The sequence below is a fragment of the Chinchilla lanigera genome, unplaced genomic scaffold, assembly GCF_000276665.1.
Source record: "Chinchilla lanigera isolate Chin_1 unplaced genomic scaffold, ChiLan1.0 scaffold00022, whole genome shotgun sequence".
Taxonomy (NCBI): Eukaryota; Metazoa; Chordata; class Mammalia; order Rodentia; family Chinchillidae; genus Chinchilla; species Chinchilla lanigera.
The window spans coordinates 1,461,465-1,479,728 of record NW_004955423.1 but is presented as its reverse complement, the minus strand read 5'-3'; the positions used below and the strand labels follow the sequence as shown (position 1 = coordinate 1,479,728).

General features: G+C 36.8%; 1 protein-coding gene across 17 annotated transcripts in view; it reads left to right on the top strand.

The window, feature by feature from the left end:
* Positions 1 to 10,231, top strand: part of Mtf2 (metal response element binding transcription factor 2) — a 64,585-nt gene extending 54,354 nt beyond the window's left edge. For all 17 annotated transcript variants that reach the window (XM_005385030.2, XM_005385025.2, XM_005385023.2 and 14 more), the window contains 4 exons: positions 1,352 to 1,457; positions 1,578 to 1,630; positions 1,739 to 1,843; positions 5,650 to 10,231. In XM_005385030.2, the coding sequence (XP_005385087.1) occupies positions 1,352 to 1,457; positions 1,578 to 1,630; positions 1,739 to 1,843; positions 5,650 to 6,007 (622 nt within the window). In that variant the 3' untranslated portion in view covers positions 6,008 to 10,231. The remainder of the gene's footprint in view (positions 1 to 1,351; positions 1,458 to 1,577; positions 1,631 to 1,738; positions 1,844 to 5,649) is intronic.
* Positions 10,232 to 18,264: the final 8,033 nt, after the last annotated feature.

Here is an 18,264-nt window from a genome sequence, read left to right as displayed (position 1 = left end):
TTTTTTTTTGGACACGGTCTTACTATGCAGTTCAGGCTGGCCTTGAGCTCACTTTATAGCCCAGGCTGGCCTTGAACTTGCAGTGATCTTCCTGCCTCAGCCTCCCAAGTCTTGGGATTACAGGTGTGCGCCACCACGCCCAGCTAGGAGTTCAACCTTTTTAAAATTCAGTCTCAGTTCTTGAACCCTATGTGTGAGTTGGTTCTTTCAGCCTAAGAGTATTTTTTCTAGTATTATAAGGGTACTTATAAATGTTATGTTAATCTTTTAAAAAAATGTGTGTCCCATCCATCTTATCCTTGAGACTTGATTTTTCGTCGTTATGTTTTGTTCTTTTCCCCTACTTTGACCTTCCTTGTATTTTCACTATTATTCCCTGACCTTAGTTTGTCAGCTAGTCAGCATTTCCTTAGTTCTCTTTTACTTCTTTCTAACCTATTATGTAGTATTTTTCTTTTTCTTTGTTTTTTAAACTGAACTTTCCTTGATAATTTTCTCATATCACTGCATTTATTAGCTTGCTTGTGTATATATTTGTGAACTTCTAAGTATATTATGAACCTCAAGATGGGGAACAGCTTTATTATCCCTATTATCTAATACCTTCTTTCTAAGGTAGCTACTTTTTGATGCATAAATTAAATACATGTTGTGCATATTGCTACTTGCCTCTTTTCTTTCATTTAGAGCTGTCCTTGACTATTGCAGTCTTTTCCTTTCTCTTGCCTGATGTTTAGCTATTTCAAAAATTGTTTTCTAAGTCTTTCTGAGTTTCCTATATTAAAGACTTATTGTCAGTATGAAGGATTCCTTACTCTTTCCTGTTTACATTCTGCCACCTTGGCCTTCATTCCGTGTGTCAGTCTAGAACTATTTGTGTGTGTGTGTATGTGCGTGTGTAGACAACCTTTATTGATAATTTACCATAATTTTAACATTGATATTTCCATGAGGCCAACTGCTAATTTCAGCCTTTTCTCAGAGTAAATTCTTGAAAACACTCCCCCATGAAGTAACAACCTAAACTAAATAATCAGACTTTTAGAAGTTTTAAAATCTTCCATTTGGTATGGTTGTCTGGTTGGTTGTGATTATTTTCTTTAAATCTTTAGTTGGTATGTATATTCCAGAATTATATTAAAGAGAAAATTTTTTACTTAAACTTCACATGTAAATAAGTTACTAAATATTTAAAATTAAGACATGTTACGTTGTTGACTAAACTTACGAGTTTTCATGTTACTATTAATATAAAAATGTAAAATATATATGTCTAATTACATATGTAAAATCATTTTCTTTTTGTTTTTCTTTTTGCAGAAATTAAATACATAATGCTTTTCTGTTTCAGAGATATAAGCAATGGAATTGAAAAAAAAGGAAAGAAAAAATCTGTAGGTCGTCCCCCTGGCCCATATACGAGAAAAATGATACAAAAAACTGCTGAGCCACCTTTGGTAAGAGGAGTTGTTGGTATTTGTTCTTAGAGAGGAGAGACATGTGAAATTACTAAGAAGCTAGTATTTTTTCTGCTTACTGTAGAACTATGTTTTAACTGAATTTTTAAAATTTTCCAGGATAAGGAATCAGTTTCTGAGAATCCTGCTTTGGATTTACCTTGTTCCATAGGGTAAATAGAAAGTTCTTTTCTTCTTTCTAGGAGTCTTTTTAGGAGAAATTAGTGTTTCTGTTGTTGTGTAATATGGTTGTTACACCACTTAAAATTCTTCTGTCTCAGGATAACTGAGGGAACTGCACATTCATCTAATACCTCAGATATGGATTTCACGGGTGCTTCCAGTACAAAAGAAACTACCTCGTCTAGCATTTCCAGGCATTATGGGTACGTTTTTTATGTTCTTCTTCTTTATTAATTTTCTTTTAGATTATTTTTCATGGTGAAGTAATGATTGAATAATTTTTTACCCACTGTGGTTGATACAGATGTGCTTTTTGAGAGAAAGTCCATGTGTAGGTAGATTCACTAAATTTTTTTATATTCATCAGAGTATTTTTGCTGCCTACAAACATAAGGTTTTTTAAATTCGTTAGGAAATTTTATCTATGGATGTTGAAGAGGATAGGTTGTTTAATGTTTGCACTATACAAATACACCTTGCTTAAAGAGCTTTTTGTTTTTTTAAGTAGGAATCCAGCACATACCTGTTTTTATCAGTAAAGAGATTTTAAACTCAGAATTTTCTTTTGTAAAAGTAAAAGTACTATGCTGTGGAGCCTAAGGCAAGAGGATTGTGATTCAAGGCTAGTCATGGGTACATATTAAGATCCCGTCTCAATACCAAAAAGAAAACCAAAAAAACCACTAGTGTCTTTTAGTATTTCTTGTAATCCAGCTTGTCAAATTTTTCCTATAGCACATCATATCAGATATGAGAAGTTCATTCTAACTGGTGTAGAATCATAGTTTTCATTTTTTTTTTTTTTTTAAGTTTCCAAGTTTTAAGTGTTCTTTTTAATCCTGTTTTTTTATACTGGGAATCGAACTCAAGACCTTGCACTTGCCAGTTTTTAATTCTTAATCATAATTCAAAAACTTCTTGTAAATTCTTAAAATTAAGTTTTTTTTTATTTTAAAGAGTAAAAGAAGGATAACAGTAATAGGGGGCTTACCGAATTATAGACAACATGTAGGAAATTATCAATGGTTGTTGTTTTACATATTGTTATCTATAAGATAGTTTCTCAGGAAAACAGACAAATAATAGTGAGCTACAGCAGAAGTAGTAGGAAATTATCAGTGGTTGTTTTACTATACTTTGGTATCTTCAAAGTGGTTTCTAGAGAAAACAAATAGAGCTATACATGAGTGATCAATTAAATAATCATTGACTATTCTCAATGGTTGTTGTTGGAAACACATAGTAATAAACATACATCCATTTACGAAATAGCATAGGAACAATACAAACATTAGAGTTATGGACAGATTAGTAGGAAAATATCAATGGCTGCTGTAATACATGGTTGTATCTTCAAAGTGGTTTCTCAGGAAGACAGAGATACACAAGAAAGATCTAACAAGTAGTTACAGCCTAAGGGTTGTGAAAAATAGCATATTACCTCCTCACCAGTGACTCCTTTCACTGAGGTGTGTCGGCTAGAAGGAAGGCCAGGATTGAAAAGAAGGACCGAGAGACTTGCACCTGTGACTAGCAACAGGCTGTTTTCTTTTTCCTCCGTAGTCATGATTACCCAGGGCACCTCCATGGACATGTCAGTCTGGCCAGAGGGAGAAGGCAGAGTATGCCCTGGGCCCCCTCATTCCTGTTGGACTGGATGGGTCTGAGCTCTGGGGCCTCTGCTTCAGAGTGCAGACCGATCTCCAGTGGTCAGCTTTGCATTCAGGACATGGCCCAGGGGGCTTTTTAGGGCAGTTCCTCTTGAGGTGGCCTGGCTTTTAACAGTGGTAGCACATGAATGTAGTGTCGAGTTCTTCTTGGGCCCTCGAGAATCAGACTTAGGGTCTGTTTCTCTTGGTGCTGCAGCAAAAGCAGCTGCATTTTCTTGGTCTCTTTGTTTTCTCTCCTTGGCCTCCTTGTCACGGCTATAGAATACTGAGGAGGCAATCCTTACTAACATCTCAAGTGAGCCATCTGGGGTGAAAGCCATTTTTTTGTAGCTTTTTCTCTCCAGCCTCCGAGTGCATTGGGACTCCACAACCACATAGTGTCCTCTCCCCAACTGTCAGCACAGGCAGCAGGAGTCTCGGTGCAGGCCTCTCCGGAGCACTACATGCTCCACCACAGCCTGTACTGTTGGGGAAGAATGACTTCCAGGGGTTCTCCCCAGGTATTGCGCAAGGTCTTCTTGGTTTCTAGCTTCCAAATGGCTCTTGTGACCCTGGTCAACTACACCTCTGAGTCTTCGGGCGTAGTCTATATTCTTGTGTTCTCCGAGTCCTTGTTCAGCAGCTGTTCCTCTGCTGTGGACCTTTCTGGTTCTCAACGGCAGGGGCCAGAGCAACTCGTTGTGTGGCATGTATTCCCAGGGATTTCTCCATGTCGGGATGATTCACACACATCCCCAGGTGGGCCTCCGCAGCCGGCACGTGATGGGCCAATTGTGTCATTGCTTCTCTGGGCCATGATAGTTCTCAACCACGCAGCAGTGGCTGGCATGAGGGCCAGCGCGTGTCACTGTGTGGCTTCCCGGACACCAGCTGCCTGCCTCCTAGGCACCTCTGTGGCTGAGGTTCCTGCTGGGGTTCCGCCCAAAGGCCAGAGCTCCTTGCGGCATGGCTTCCCTGGCACAGGCTGCCCGCCTTCCAGACGCCCGCGCAGCTGGGGTCTGGCCCAAAGGCTGGAGATCCCTGCCGCCTAAAATTTAAAGGTAAAGGGATAAAGTATAACCTGGTTATTAGTAAATGATAATACTGTGAGATATTTTTTGTTCTTTTGCTTTGTACTTTATAAAGCTATTTAAGTAGATAATCTGATGTAATTTTTAAAATAAAAAAATTTTTTTGAAACCCATGTCCTGTTATTCCCATTTTTAGATGAAGAATCTGAGACTTTCATGTAAAGGATGTTTTGTGCCAAGCCCAGTATTATGTTTACCAAATATAACAGCACTGAATTGTTACCTCAAGAAGTATGATTTTATTGAATTTAACAGTTACATTCTTTCTTTGGTACAAGATTCTTTGGTTATAAGATTATAAAATCATTGTATTTCTGTAGGGGAAAAAAACTAATGATTATGTGTTTCAAGTGAACACAGAGGGTAAGAAATTCCAATTTGGCCAAGTAGTACCGTCAGAGGTAGACCTAGGGCACCTTGACTTCTAATTTGTGATTATTATATTCTGTTACTTTACTATGCCCATTATATTCTTTACTTTACTATGCCTAGAACTTGTAATAAGAGTGCCTTTAATTTTAGTATTTAAGCATATGGAAAAGTGTCTTGGTGCTTTTTCAATATCTGGGTCAGTAAAGGAAAGAATGGTGTTTATTTTCAGTGAGATAGTTGACAATATCTGACATACCGCTTGTTGGTAAGAATTTGCTTATTTTACCTCCTAGCTTAGTATTTGCTCTGATTCTTTAACGCTTAATAGTAGTACCCTGTTAAGTGAGTAAAAGTCTACCAAGGTCAGCCCTAAGGTGATGAAATCTAAAGTACATCAAAACAAGTAAAAAAACAAAACAAGTAAAAAAAAAAAAAAAAGCAAAAAAAATTTAAAACAAAGCCGGGCATGGTGGTGCACGCCTGTAGTGTAATCCCAGCACTCGGGAGGCTGAGGCAGCAGGATCATTGTGAGTTCGAGACCAGCCTGGGTTACAAAGTGAGCTCAAGGCCAGCCTGAACTGCATAGTGAGACTTTGTCTCAAAAAGACAAACAGAAAAAATATAAAAACAAAACAAATGATAGTTGATTAATGTGGCATTAGTTTGTCTCCCCCCCCCCCCCCCCCCCCCCCCCCGCACACCCGTACTAGGAATGGAACTTGCGACCTTGCAATTTGCCAGGCAGGCGCTTTGCTGCTGAGCTAAATCCCCAGCCCCAGGTTTTTATGTCATCAAGAGTATATAATTAGAGTGATGTAAAAGTAAGCAGGACATATTATGTGGACAAAGGATGCTTTAAAAACTTAGTTGACAATTTTGGCCTTTTCTATTTCATAGCTTATCTGACTCCAGAAAAAGAACTCGCACAGGTAGATCTTGGCCTGCTGCAATTCCACATTTGCGTAGAAGAAGAGGTCGTCTTCCAAGAAGAGCGCTCCAGACTCAGAACTCAGAAATTGTAAAAGACGATGAAGGCCAAGAAGATTATCAATTTGAAGAACTCAACACAGAGATTCTGAATAACTTAGCAGATCAAGAGTTACAGCTCAATCATTTGAAAAACTCCATTACTAGTTATTTTGGTGCTGCAGGTAGAATAGCATGTGGCGAAAAGTACCGAGTTTTGGCTCGTCGGGTGACACTTGACGGAAAGGTGCAGTATCTTGTGGAATGGGAAGGAGCAACTGCATCCTGACTGTAGGACTCAATATTATGTTCACTGCACTCGTTTCTGTAGGTCCTTTTCAAAGTCCTAAAGGAGCCTGGCTTTTACTGTGTTTCTTAAAAAACAACAACAAAACAAACAAAATATTCACAAAAGAGATGATACTAGCCTTAACATGTACTTGTCAATGTTATGGATATTGTCAAAAAAAGATATCTTTTAAAAATCAGAACAGAGACTTAATTTTTTAAATTGTAAGATTTGTAGAATGTTTCTAGGATAGGATATTAAAAATGATTCAAACCCATGCATGGTGTTAGATAATTTTTCTAATTATTCCATTGAGTCAGTTTTTGTGATTAGTGGTTATCAGAGCAAACAGATCATGTAGATAGCACAAGTATTTGGAGAAGCATTGTCTGTTTTGTTATACCAAAATGTTGGGAAAAAAAATTTATTTCAATATACCTTTTAGATTTCCTAAAGTGCAGTGTATATAATGCCTACCGAAAGACTGTAAAATACTGAAATTTTCTTTCAAGCAAAGTGTAAAAAATATATTGAGCCTGTAAATTGCTCTGTGACTAGACTTCATTGTCGTCTTAATATATTCTTTGCATGTACATATATATACACATATGTGTATATATATGTGTGTGATTATGTGACCTATGCAATACAAATTATGGGAATGGGCAGCTTTGGAGTATATATCCCATAATTCTTTTTTCAGGAATAGTTGCAGTATTTACACAGCAGCATTTCTTCTCAGGCTTTTATTGGGTGCTGTTGCTTGCTATGTATGAAGAGAAATGTGTCAGACAAGTTTAGTGTGTACTGAAGAAGGGTGTGAACAACAGTGTTCATGGGCTTTTAGAATGCTTTTCACTTTCAGTCCTTGTAACTCAGCTGTTCAGTACCTAAAACAAATTCAAATAACAACATTATTTCCTACCAGAAGTAACGTTTTCAAGTTTTCATGGCACATTATGATTGTAAATGTCTCTCAGTTTTAACAGTAAGTCTGTGGGAGTCAGGTGAAGATTCCTGAAATGTCTGTAGTAACTGTTAGTCATGTTCAAATTAGTATGAACAAAGTATTTTATTGCACAGGGTTAACAAACAGTATGTTGCCAGCTGAGGCTTCTGCTGTTTTATTACAACATTACCTCTTGTTTTTATAAAATGTACCAAGATTTAAATTGATAACTTTATTTTACATGTTTAAGAAAAGAACAGTTTCTTTTATCACCAGTGTTAGAGTTGTCTTCTGTTTCTTTTTGTTTTGTTCTGTTTTGTTTCTTAGCCAAAGAGTAAACAGAAGAATAATTCTTATTTTGGTGGCTATACATTTTACTTTTAAAAGTGATTGGTGGATTTTAGACAAAAAATTGGTAAATTTGCTGCCAAAATGAAAAATATGTAAGGAGTAGCGATGACAGTGGTAAAAATGTGGGTTAGTACTTATTTATTCCATTAATTGATTATTTGACTGTTTATAAAGAAAGTTGCTTTATTTCTTTCCACATCTTCAAAAGATGACTTTTTCTTTTCACATTATAGCCAAAAGAAGCAGAGAACTTCATTGTCCTGCATTTGGTTCCTGGTTTACCAGGTATAAATGAGCTTTACAAAAGTGCAAATTAAAAACTGTCACTTCTGTTTACCTCCACCAAAACTTGATTTTCCCCTAGCTATTAATTTAAAGTTGCCTTTCTTGCAGCTGCAATATTTTGAATAACACACAGAGTTTGTGTTGATTTTTGAATGTTTGTTTATATCTAGGGGTAATGGAAAATGTAAATCCCGTGTAACTTTTTACACTCCACTTGTATCATATTATTTCATTTTCCCCAAAGTCCTTTAATTCTAACTGAACACCAGCAGTATTTTTCAGTAATCTCTTTCTTTACCATACTTGGAATACGATTAATCAAGCTGAACTGTCTTTAGACGTAATTATTGTGAATGTCTGTTTTATTTTATCATGGTGGTTCACATGGCTCTGATGTTCAGTTTGTATTTTTGGAATTGCTTTACTTAGAATTAAAACAGACCAACATTAAATGTGTGTATTTTTTAAAGAGCTAATGAGTTTTGCTTCTGTATTTGCTTGAAAATACACACTAGTAAAGTAGTTGACTGCCTTTAGCTAGGGAGGTAAGGACTTTCTGATTCTCCTGTTGATAGGTTTTCTTCAATTACTGTTTAGAAAACTTTGCTTCTTTTTCTTCTTATCCTCCTTATAATAATTAGTATTTGCTACATGTTCATCTTAAATGGTCTTTTAAAAATAAGATATATTTATCTAGCTTGCACTTTATATTTGAAAGACAGTGTATCTGTCTTTAAAAAAGTTTAGATTTCCCACCAATGTTTCTTTTCTTACTTAAATACAAGGTATTTGGGTTCACACAAAAGGATTACCACCCAAAAAAACTTAGCTCCTAGGAAAGAAAAGATATAAAAATAATGTATCTTATTAATTTTAATACCACTGTTATTCAAAACAAATGTATTTTTATAAATACTGTGATAGTAAATGATGAACGTACATTCTTAGACCCTTAGATGACTAAATGAGCAGAATATGAGTTATTAGAATTATTGTCAATGTCTAATTCTAATATCAGTTCTGATGTAGGGATGATAAAAGGTCTTGCTGTATATATGTATCTATGTATCTACATATAAAATATTTGTCAATAATTAGTATTCACTGAAAAAGGTAGAAGGATTTCCCATCCCAATTTTGGTGATTTTGGTTTTTTTTGCGGTTATGTTCTGGTATTCATATTTAATTTCTATCATGTATATATTTACAAGATTTATTGGTGTTAGAATACTTGTATTATGGGCTACTTTTTCAGACTACTAGATACCTTAAATTTTGAATGGAACATAATCTGACTTAGCTATTTTTAGCAGACTGTTTTGTAATATAGTTCTAAAGTTCTTCGAGAATGTGGCAGAAGATGTCCATACAGTATTGTGTGGGGAAATGTTTCTTAATTACACAAAAGCAACAAAGCATTCCTACTCTCCCTTTTAGTTTAGTTTCCTCTGTGGCAGTTGATCAGTCATGCTCTTTCATCAGGAATATAAAATCTCGAGAGTTAAATGTGAACCAAGTACTATCTTATCATGATGGTTTTCTAATTTGTAGCAGTTAGGAATCCAGGTACCTGTTTCTATACAAATTTAGAAGTAGATAATATATAAGCAAACTCATTGATTGTGTAAAACAAGTAGCTGGAAACCCATACAATACCGTAGTTGTAATTCTTAAGTTGAAATATCAAAATGTTTTATAGTAGTAACTGCATAAAAGTACTCTGCTAGATTTGTATTCAAAATTAGAGTAAGATTAAAAACTAACCTCACTTTTTTCCCCTCTTCTTCCCTCATTTGTATACAACAAAATCCCTCTTCTTTTAGCTCTATTTGCATTTTCTCTTGTTGGTGATAATTATGAGAAACTGGATACTTAGTAATTCATTTCTCCAGTATCTTCAAGGAATATAGTTTGTTATTCAAGAGATTTTTCCACTGGATTTAAATAAGCATATAAAACTCTCAAAGATGATATAAAACGTACTTTTAGATAAAGCACAAAATTTATTCCATTCAAAATGTCTGGGCTGGGGATGCAGCTCAGCAGCACGGTGCCTGCCTGGCAGGTGGGAGGCCCTGAGTTTCATTCCCAGTACCAAAAGACCCTAAACAAATAAAAACAAAAACAAAAAAAAAGAAAACCCCAAGTCACCGGTCTACTTCTGCAACTTGTATTTACTATAAGATGTTCAATTCTCCTCCTCCCCTACCCGGTAACAGGCATTCCCAATGAAGGTGACATTTAAATGGGCAAAAGTTAGTTTATGGGGAGCTTTAACAAAACCTTAGATAATGGTTTGTGGCCCCTCATAGTTTAACATACTCAACAACAATCTTCACTGCTTGGTATTTAATTACTCTTATGTTTTTTTAGGTATCACATGAGCAAATATTGATATTGAGTGCATGGAACAGTCACAAAATAATGTGTATATTTTGTACACCTAGATCATTTTTGCATAGGTGAGTGCTGTGAAACTGTAGCAGATGGATGGGCTTTTTTGGTGGACTGACAGGTTTACCTTGAAAACATTTTGAGAGATAGTTTGCACATGCCCATTGCCATTTCTTGGAAATGCTTGATCCTGATGCTGGTTTTGTGTATAATGTGGGCTTGACGAATTAAATAAATCTATTTTATGTTTTGTTGTTTTATTTAACCAAGGACATTTAGCACATCATTAATTATGTCATGTCCTAATAAGAAAAAGTGATAATATGTAAAAGTAAAAAAGCGTTGTGTTGCCGGGATTGAGTACAAAGGTAGTGAGTACACACACTACCATTGAGCTATATCTCTAGGTCAAAAGTAATTTTTTTCATAGCAAGCACATGTTAAAGGTATGCTCCCAAAAGTAGTTTTTTTTTTGTCTTTTTGAGACAGGGTCTCGCTATGTAGCTCACGCTGGTCTGGAGCTCACTTTCCAGCCCAGGCTGGTCTCAAACTCACCATGATCCTCCTGCCTCAGCCTCCTGAGTGCTGGGATTACAGGCGTATGCCACCATGTCCTGCTCCAAAAGTAGTTTTTAAAGGAAATTAAGAGTTCCAAGTTTTACTTTTGCTGGAAAAGTATAATTTTTAAATGAATTTTTAAAATTTATAATATATTGGTATATTTATATTAATAACTAAGTTGCATATATAATTTGATATGTAACAATTTTTATAAATTGCTTTCAGATTACTTAAGTGCTAAATAAGGTAATGAAAGCACCGAGGATCAGTAACGTATCCTTTGTGGAAGACTATAATAATTGTTGGAACCAATAATTAACATTTAAATAATTTCTATAATGCTATCAGTGGAATGGAAGACAGTTTTTCCTATACAGAATTTAACACAGTAGAAATGGATAAGGTTGTTTTTTTTTTTTTTATAAACAACCAGGGTCCTCTGTAAATACGATAATCCTGAAAATAAAACTTTTCTTTGAGGAGATGTGGAAGTTGCAGAAATAAAAGTTGTTGGAAAGGATTTGAAGAAGAAAAGCCTATTGGATCATCTGACACTTTAGTGGGAGGCTCACCTTGGTTTCTGTATTGCTTTTTCAGAATCTAAGGTTCTGTAACAGAACCACTGTGAAAACTTTAATTATATTTCAGAATCTTACACTTAGATTTTCTGTTATTTTATCATCCGTAGAGACCCAGTTTTGATACTTCTTTATAAAAAATAAAAAAAATACTAAAAATGCCTCTACTGAAGGATTTTCTAAAATGTATTAAGTATTTCATGCTCTTATAAATGCTATTTTTGGCATGTTAACCTTTCCTGTCTGCCAAGAGCTCACGGACATTCTTTATTAGGTGTTGTGGTAATATGGTGATACAGGGATCTGGATGTGTTTAGGATACTTTTATTCTTGATTATCTTTATGACATAGTCTAGATGGTGCTTTTAAATGTCTTTTTCCTATATCTCTTGTGGCAGTCCTGTTTTTAACCCACTGCATTCACACTGCATTACGTGGTTTTCTCTTCCTTTTCCCACCCAGTTTCTAAATATTATATGCCATGGAGTGGAAAGGATTTAAGCAAGGTATTCTGAAAGAAGGTCTTTTTTTTTTTTTTTGGTTTTTCTCCGGTACTGGGAACCGAACTCACGACTTTGCGCTTGCCAGGCAGGCGCTTTTGCCACTGAGCTAAATCCCCAGCCCCTAAGCAAGGTATTCTGAGACAACCAGATAATCATGTGAATAAAAGTTTAGACCTTACTTTACTCACAATTCTGATTTCTTTTTAGACTTGAAGATTGAGTTATTTACTCCAAAGGAAAAGTAAATGGCATCTAATATTGTTCACTACTCAATAGAGACTTATTTTTTATTTTGATTTCTTGCTTTCTACTTTATGAAATAGAAGTGGTTGAGGTGTTTAGAAATGTGACAGCTGGATAATTTTGATATGGCTAATGTGGAGTAGAGTAAGTTGATTGCCTTGTAGCTCCCAAATCCATTTTTATGGTTCCTTAAGACAGCAGAACTTACCTGGCATGTGTAGTATACACTGTGGTTTTCTATTAACTGGCAGGCCAATTAAGACTGTTGCTAGAGTAGGTTCATGTATGTATTCTTGGTTATGAGAAAGAAGTAATAGAAGTATGGACTTACAAGTATAGTGCCATTTTACAGAACAACAAATTGACATGGCATGGTTTCATTACATACATATTTCATAGGTAGGCATTAGAGAATCTTAACAGAATAGAGAAGAGATAGTATTTTAATAGTAATTCATTGTTTTGTTTTTTGTTTGTTTGTTTTGTCTTTTTGAGACAGGGTCTTGCTGTGCAGCTCAGGTTGGCCTTCAGCTCACTTTGTAGACCAGGCTGGTCTCAAACTCACAGTGATTCTCCTGCCTCAGCTTCTGAGTGCTGGGATTACAGATGTGTGCCACCACACCCAGCTAGTAATTCATTGTTAATTCAATTTTATAGGTTAAATGAATTTAAGAATATTATAAATTAATTTTTTTGTACTTTAAGTGCCAGAATTGTATGCAGGTAAACTTAAAATGTCAAGTTTCAGAAGATCATTATTACTTTCCAAAATCATACTTTGATTCATGTAATAACGTATGTCAAGTAAATACAATTTATTTCATAAGTTTGGCTATATAAGTCAAGAAAGTATATAAAATTAAATTACCTGCAATGACTGTTACCTTTATGTGGCAAGTATAAGTTGTTTCAATTGGATCTGTTTCATGATTTTTTGTAAATTATTTTTGAAATAATTTTTAAACATTAAAAATATTTTTAATTACTTGAAAACAGTATTTATTTAGTCTAAAATACTTTAAAATGCTGAGTGTCGTGGCCTATTCTTGTAATACCAGCAGTTTGGGAGACTGAGGCAGGAGGGTCACAAGTTCAGGCCCAGCCCATGCAGTCTGGTGATTTATTGACTTTGTGAGACCCCTTTTCAAAATCAAAAACGAACTGGAGATGGAGCTCAGTGCAAAGGCTCTCGTTTCAATCCTGTTTGGTGTAGGGGAGAAATTTTTTTTTTTCAGAAAAACTTTACATTTATCTTGTAAATGAAATATTTTTTAAAAGAAAATATGCATTGTCATATTTTATTTGCTGATTGAAGATAGTAGGTTTCATAGGTAAGCAAAACCACAGAATATCCAGTTTGGACCTTGAGGGTTTACTTCATGGTTTAGGGTCATCGAATTGATTTTTTTTTTTATACTTTTACTGTACTCTGACTTAACAAAAAGCAAAGTTGGATAACTTAGAAGTATAGCACAGGGGTAAAGGGAAGCACTTGATTAAAATTTTTTTCTATACAATAAACAATATTCAAAGTGAAATTTCACTGTTTAAAACAGTAAGACATTGTAGTGAAAATACAGTCATAAACTTCAACTGCTATTAGCCATGATTATTTTCTTTAGAAGTAGTACTTTGAAAGTTATAATCTGTATTGGTAAAACTTTGATTGTTGCGTCTTCTAAAATTGTATATTCTTGGCTGGGTGCAGTGTTTTACACCTGTAAATGCAATTCCTCAGGAGGCTGATGCAGGAGGATTGCAGGTTTGAGGACAGCATGTGCTGCCCTCCTATTGTTTGCTTATTAAAAATCTTATAAGCCAGGTTTTAGTTAATTAAACTTCTGTGTGCCTTCTTCCATGCCTAGAGTTGTGCCCAGGACCTCATGCATGCTAGGTAAGCACTCTACCACCAAACTACATCACAGCCTTATTATTTTGAGACAAAGTCGTGTTCAGTTGCCCATAAGAACCCCTCAAAGTTGAAGTCTTTCTGCCTCAGCCTCTTAAGCAGCTAAAGGTGTGCACCATCATGCCCAGCAGATCTCTTTATTTCTTAAGAACCTCATTGTTATTTTGGAAAAAAATTTTGATTTTTTCCAGGGGCTTAAAAGGCCACTTTACTGAGGTACTTTATTTTATATTAGTTTATGTTCGCATCTACGAGAAGTTGCCACAAACTTGGTGGCATAAAACAACAGTAGTTTACTTGACACGGTTCTGTAGACCTGAATTAAAATCAAGGTGGTAGAAGTTGTTTTTCTCTGGAGGTTCTAAGAATCCATTCTGTTGTCTGGCCTTTAGCTGCTGGTTGTAGCCAGCAAGCCTTCGTTTTCTTTGACTATAAGCATATCACTGCCAATTTCTGTCTGTAATTTACAAGCCCTTCCCTTTCAAATCTCTCTCAGGGAGGACAGTAGTCCTTTGATTGGGGGCCCACTTTCAATCTTACGTGATCTCATTTGGGATTCTTACATTGGGAAAGATTTCTACGTTAAGATTACAGTAACTAGTGTTGGGAGGAGGCACAAGGCAACCCGCTTCAGTATTATTGCAAAACTTTTATATGCTTTAGTTCTGAAAATGGTTTGAACTGTTGTATTTAAGTTAATGTTTCAGGTGCTGCTATAATCTGGCTCTGGAGTGAATAGCCCATGTGTTAAAGATTTGGTCCTCAGCCCATGGTGCTGTTCGGGGGAGGTGGAAACTTTCAGAATAGGATCTGGTGAGAAGTCTTCAGGTTATGGTGGGACCCCACACCCTTTCTTCTCCTGTTTCCTGGCCATGAGGTGAATGGTTTTGCTTTCCTACGTGCTCATACAAAGTAGTGGAGCAAACGCAGTGTGGACAAAACCATGAGCCAGAATGCACCCTTTCTCTTACAAGTTGATTGTCTCAAGTGTGTTTTGTAGTAGTGGATAGCTGACTAACCCAGAAACTGGTATCAAGAGCTGGTGTTATTGGTATAATTACACCTGATAATGTGAAAAAGTCCAGAGGATGAGTGTGGAATGTTTTGTGCATATCTTAAAAAGCTTAAGGGCACAGCTCAGAAGAGCAGGATGCTGATAAAATTGCAAACAGTAAAGGGATGCTGATGTAGTTTGAGATGGAAATGCATCTACTGGAAAGAACTAGAGGATACCCTTGTTACTTACAGCAAAAGATTTGCATTTTGTCCATGTTCACTCAGACTGTGGAAGGCTGAGTTTAAGGGGGCAAATTACAGTAGTTTACATGCAGGAGCAAGGCAGCATAGCTTTCTGGTCAGCCTTATGGGTATCATTGATCCCCCCACCTTTATAGTGGGAATCAGGAACAAAAAGGAATAAGCAGAAAGATTTGGCCAGAAGTTGGTATAGTCAAGGAGTATTTAGCTGTTAAGAAAGAAAGTAGTGCAATTAAAAAGAAGCTAAGTCTTTGGGAAAACAGAGGAGATACCTAGGGGACATCTTAGGAAGTTTTCCCATAGTAGAGGCTTTTCAGGAGAGCCCTGGGATGCCCTGCTCATCTAGGACTGCCTGTTAAGTACTCAGGTCATGACAGCCATGATTTGGTGAGCCCAAGTACAGTTCATCCGTTCAGCAAACCTTGATGTAGTGATACTGCCTTTGTAGTCATACGGAATAGAAGAGTTTCAGAGTCCTGGAGACTTCATAGATGTTTTTGACGAAAGCCTGGAAAACCAGGCAGAGTGTTGTGGGGTTTGAGTCCTTGCAGATAGCTTCTAACAGTGTTATATGAAGCTGTGACAGTGAAGCCAAACTGTAGTGAAGACCCCAGGAAGGAAGTAGTACCAGGAATATCGAATGCCTGTTAAGGGAAGCTGTGCACAGCATGCAAAGGTAGCTTGAGAGTGTGCCTGGTGATCTACAACTAGCAGAGCTATGGGTATAGGAATGCCCAAGCTCATGGTATTCTACATTCCTGCTATGATGTGCCTTAGATGCTGGACAAGCATCTGTAGAACTTAGTATGTCTGGGGTGATTCTGTTCTCTCCTTTAAGAGCAGGAATGCTTTCCCTGTGCCTGTCCCACTACTATATCTTAGAAGTATGTAACTTTATTTTTGATTTTCATAGGTGGCTACAGCTATTTCCTTTCAGTTTCAGAGAAGACTCTGGACTTGGACTTTTGAGGAGTCTTGGACTGGACTTGGACTGGGAACAACTAAGGCTTTGGGGACCCTTAGGGATGGACTGCATTGCATCATGAGATGGTCATAAACCTTGGGGGCAATAGGTGATAAGAGTTTGGATCTGTAATTTCCCTCAAAGTCTCATGTGTTAAAGACTTGAGCCTCAGCTCCTGGTACAACTGGAAGTGGTGGAAGTGGTGGAAGGGGGAGGACCTAGAGCTGGGCGGGATGGTACAAGCCTGTAATCCCAGCACTCAGGTTGCTGACACAGGAAGACGTGTGAATTTGAGGCCAACCTGCGCTACATAGAGACCTTGCCTAAAAAAAAAAAAAAAAAAAAAAAAGGGTTGGGGCCCTATTAGTAGGTCTTTAGGTCACTAAGGTTGTTCCTTTAAAGGGAGCCATGAGACTCCAGCCCCTCCTCTTGTTTGCTGACCGTGAGGGTTATTCTGGTCTGCTCCATGCTCCAGCCATTGTGTCCCACCACAGGCCAGAAGCAACAGCCAACTGATGATACAAGCCTCAAAAACTGTGAGCCAAAATGAACCTTTTCTCTTTAGAAGTTGGCACTGTGAAGTATTTATATTAACCCGGAGCTAACAGAAATGTCTATGAGTTGCTGTGAAGAGAGGTATGAAATACTAGGATCCCTGGTTTGAGTTCTTAAATTATGGAAGACAGACATGAATTAGAAGTGAATGTGATTGCTATGTAATATTGGTAAAAAGTTCTATAGGAATTTAGAGTAAGCCTATGGTACTAGGAAAGGACTTAGTGGTGGTAATTTGGCTGATAGGATTGTGACTGGCAAAATAGGATATCGTATGAAACAAGGAACTTTTGGGGGAAGAGATTGAAGATACAGAATCTTATAGTCTTGGGAATTGTGACATAAGCATTAGGTGTCCCAAAGACCAATATGAGTACAGGTATACAAATACACATGAGTGGGATACATCATTCTGGAAATGTGACTGATTCGGACTGCAATATTTGTTAGGTTGTAGTTTGAGTAATGGGTTAGCTTCAGAAACTAAGGAAAAAGCTCAACTGAAAATAGAGCTGAATAAGAGGTCTGGAGTTGATAATGAACATCTCATATATTCAGTTTTTTTAGGCCCATTTTTTCCAAGACACTATTAGGACAATGTGAAATTGACAACACTGTCCCTTCTCCCTTTTGATAACACTCTACTTCTTTTTGTTCTTTTGCTAGGAAGACTATGTTTAGTTAGTTACAGGGCTTAGCTGGCAAGATAATTTAAGGGGAGAGTTTACTTCTGCCTGGCTGTGGGAGGATTTTTGGAAAATATAAAGGTGGCATTGAAATCATACCACTAATGATGTGAAGGTGCATATTAAATGCATGTTACAGCACTCCAGGGTACAGGAAGAATAAACAGAAGCATATGGCTTGGTAGTATGTGATGGTGATAAAAACTCTGATATGTCCTGGTTACTGTGGCTTTCCTTATGATAGCCCACCCTGCTTTCTCCACGGTATTCTTTTATTTTTTCCTTTTTACTTGGCCCAAGCTTGCTCTGCAGAGCCAGTGTCTCTCACTCTGCACTTTTACTTTTTTAAATAAACTTTGCCACTGCTTTAAAAACAAAATTGACAAGTCCTAAGTTTAGCTATGAGGCTAGAGGATGGAGAAGAGATAAATTATAATTATTCCAGCTAACAGCATCTGGGCAAAAAGTTTGTGGTGGTGGGGTCTGCTCCAGATTCCTAAATATATGAATAGAATGAAAGCAGTTCAAGCTGGCCCTGAGCTCACTTTGCAGCCCAGGCTGGCCTCAAACTCACAACCATCCTGCCTCAGCCTCCCCAGTGCTGAGATTACAGGCGTGTACCACTGTGCCCGGCTCTCTGAGATCCTTTTCAACAAGACCTTTGTCATCTTACAAAATCAAGGAATTGATTATCCTATGTTCAGAATTTTCCTTTTACCTGTATGCCATGATTGTCCACTGAAAAGTAAACCTCAAAAAGTAACGGATAGGGGCTGGTGATTTAGCTCAGCGGTACAATGCCTGCCTGGCAAGCACGAAGTCGTGAGTTCGATTCCCGGTGCCAGCAAAAAAAAAAAAAAAAAGTAAAGGATAACTAATAACTACTGTTTAGTTATAAGACTACATTTGGTAAACAAGGTGTGGTCTTTCCATGACTGTTCTAGTAAACACTTCTAATAATGTTAGTCTTCTAATAATCAAGTTACTATATACTTCATAATTGCAGTATACCTTTTGGATAG